The sequence below is a fragment of the Myzus persicae genome, unplaced genomic scaffold (genome assembly GCF_001856785.1).
Source record: "Myzus persicae strain clone G006 unplaced genomic scaffold, MPER_G0061.0, whole genome shotgun sequence".
Classification (NCBI taxonomy): Eukaryota; Metazoa; Arthropoda; class Insecta; order Hemiptera; family Aphididae; genus Myzus; species Myzus persicae.
The window spans coordinates 1-3,217 of record NW_019102188.1 but is presented as its reverse complement, the minus strand read 5'-3'; the positions used below and the strand labels follow the sequence as shown (position 1 = coordinate 3,217).

The following is a 3,217-nucleotide window of genomic DNA, read 5'->3' as shown; positions in this document are numbered from 1 at the left end:
TAATACATAGATTATAGAATCTAAAATACTGTTTTTTACATAATATTTATATATCTTTTATTATTATATTTGTTGAACAAAATAGAATAAGTCTTTTTAAATTATGTATAAATATAACAAAAAAACAAAACAATATTTCTTTAAAACAAAAAAGGAAAATATAACCAGTCTTTTGGTACTCAATTAAGTCCTTGAATGAGATCAGAAAAAATATTTACATAATTATTAATTAACTAATCTTAAAAGTATTAAGATTTAAGTATTTTTATTATACTTTAATAACAATTGATGTTCAAAATTATCATCAGTCATTCTTGATCTTTTGTTTCTCAATACATCTTTTCCAAAACTGAATAGTCTTTCAACTAATGCACTGGAAGGCAGATCTGTATTGTAACGCAAGTAAATTTTTTTTATAATCGGGAAACCAGCCAAGCATTCTGATGATTTCAAACCCTCATTAAAAAATCTGTTGAATTCAGCGAATCTAAGTGAAAATATAAATAATTTGATTATTTTTCTCTACTAATACATGTCCTTTTTTTTAAGTATTACCTGTCTTCTTCGGGTAATGCAACACTATCCATGTCTTCAAAACTGAAAAAACCTTTTTTTTTGCGTATAATAGTACCATGAACAATTCCAGTATTCTCTACTGGTAAAATATCTAGTGGTAAAAAAAGGTTAAATTCATCTTTTAATTTGTTTTTAACGCTATTTCTTTCATCATCTTTTAACCAAGCCAATTTAAATCTAAAATAAGAAAAAATAAAATATTCTTATATAAGAAAAATTAACATGTTCAGAACTTCAGAAGTAATTTATAAACATTTAATTATAATACAAAAAAAATATTTATATGAATATTTGATACTTTTAGGTTTGAAATTATAATAATTGAAATTGAAATAAAAATAAAATAATAACCTTGGGTGAAATGAAGCTGCTTTAACCAAACTTTCATCATAAAAGAAACTCTCAAACCGTTTATTAAATCCTTCTTTTAATGTCTCATTCAATGGTTGGCAAAATTTAAGATTTTGCTGGTTGAATTCTTCAAATGACTTCCTGAGTTCATATAGTGTTGGAAGCAAATAACCAACGGACACTGCTAAATCTCCTTGCAGGACGTCCAGAGCATCAGCTACAACACCCATGACCAACACATATTCCTATAAATAAAATAGTAAATATATTTATTAAACAATGTACCTATTTAGACCAAAAAGTTATACTTTATTAAGTGTTAAAATTACTTTGCAAAATTCGATTTCTTCTTTTGTAAACCTCTGCAAGCCAATTGAATCAATAAGTTCCACAAATTCCTCTCTTTTTGATTCGAATAGTTCATGAATATGATGTACAGAATCATATGTTGAATTCCACCTAGTTAAATTTGGTCGAATAAACTTTTTACCAAGTTTTTCTTCCACCATATCATTAACCACTGTAGATTGATGAGTTTTATTCCACAAATATTGACATTTACCGAAGAATGAACGATACACTTTTCTATATACAGTATTATGAGCGGTTTTATCCAAAGATTTCAATGCATCTTTTGAAGCAAGCAAGTTAAGTGTATGAGAAGCGCATCTTCTATGGGGTGGTAACACGATTCTATTAGTTACATCATCCAGTATATCTGTCAACATAACAGCATCAATTTCATCAGCAGACTCCTCATTGATATTTTCATCATCTTCATCATCATTAATGCCAAACACTCTGAATGCTTTAATAAAATTTGAACCATTGTCAGTCACTACAGATGTTATTTTGTTGTGAATTTTGAATTTCTTAAATATATTTTGTAGTTCTTCAGCCAAAATATTATAAGTATGTGAACCTCTAACGCGTTTACAGGCTAACGCTAAATTTTTTCGAATCAATGTATCTTCATCAATCCAATGACAGGATACTCCTAGGTACGATCTTGTAAATGCTGACCATAAATCAGCAGCAATACAAATATTTGAAACTTTTGAAAGTTCAAGGATGATTTTAGTGTCCATCTCTTGGTGTTTACTTAGAATCTGTTTATTGACTGTTTTAACAGTTATAGGAGGTCTTTTATTTTTAGTTAAAGTTTGCCATAACCGGATAAAAGAAGGGCGTTCAACTTCACTAATAGGGTGCATTCCATCAATAATCCAATCAATTAACACTGAACTTGTGCTAGCATTTCCAAAATTCCCAAAACCAGTAATACTATCTGTTAAGGTTAGTTGGGTTTCCTTAGGTTTTAGCGTTTTAGTGTTTGTTCCTTTACCTTCCATTTCAATTAATGTATTCAGTTCATTTATTTTTGAAGAATGCTTGCGCTACAAAAGTAAAAATTGTAAACAAAAATAATAAAAATACATATTATTATTAGTTATATTACTATCATAATATAACTATATGTATATAAATATATATAACTATATAAGTATATAACATAGTAACATACTAACATACTAACATACATACACATATTATACTATTATAATTTATAGTATATATAATAATTAATAATATATAAATATAATACATAAGACTATGAATTTATAAAAAAATGTGAAATAAAAATTAAGTTTTATATTTATATAAGATATTATGTTTTATACTTTTATAGTTTTATATGGACATATGGTAAAGTTATATTATCTTAAATGAATATCAAAATATGATATACAATTATACAAATATTCAAATATATTATAATTCTGAATTCATAATATATAATTATTAATTATATTATTATGTAGTAGGTATCGGTATGTACCTAGGTATATACAAATATTGAAATATGGCCTATGTGCATATGACAATGTGAAATATTATAAATTGATGCAACTATGCAAGTTGCCAAGTTATAACAATGAGTAGAACTACCTACTTAAGTAGTTATGACTTATTAACATGTGGTAAACTTGGAATAAATTGTCTTTTTAATAAATATCAAATATGTTATATCAAATAAAGATTAAAATTATTTACTTACTTCAATGTGTGTTTTTAAATTATAAGACGTAGTTTTAGACGATTTTATGGACTTCCTACATAAAACACAAGTAGTGTTGTAATTGCCTTTTGTGTCCGTTCCTTTATACTTATAAAACTTATTGAAAGCAGGCCACGGTAATTCGATACATCGAGTTATGTCATCATTATCCTCATATGATGACATAAATTCGGTGGCTTCGAGTTCTGTCATTTTTAATTCGATTTAATA

At 26.3% G+C, this 3,217-nt stretch overlaps 1 protein-coding gene across 1 annotated transcript; it reads right to left on the bottom strand.

Moving 5' to 3' along the window:
* Positions 1–274: 274 nt before the first annotated feature.
* On the bottom strand, positions 275–3,199 carry LOC111031500 (zinc finger BED domain-containing protein 1-like; the record flags this gene model as incomplete). Its single annotated transcript, XM_022311473.1, has 5 exons — positions 3,053–3,199; positions 1,257–2,324; positions 928–1,172; positions 556–753; positions 275–487 (listed from the first exon to the last, which is right to left on the bottom strand). Coding segments are annotated over exons 1-5 (1,871 nt in total), but the record flags the coding sequence as incomplete, so codon positions are not given.
* Between the last annotated feature and the right edge of the window lie 18 nt (positions 3,200–3,217).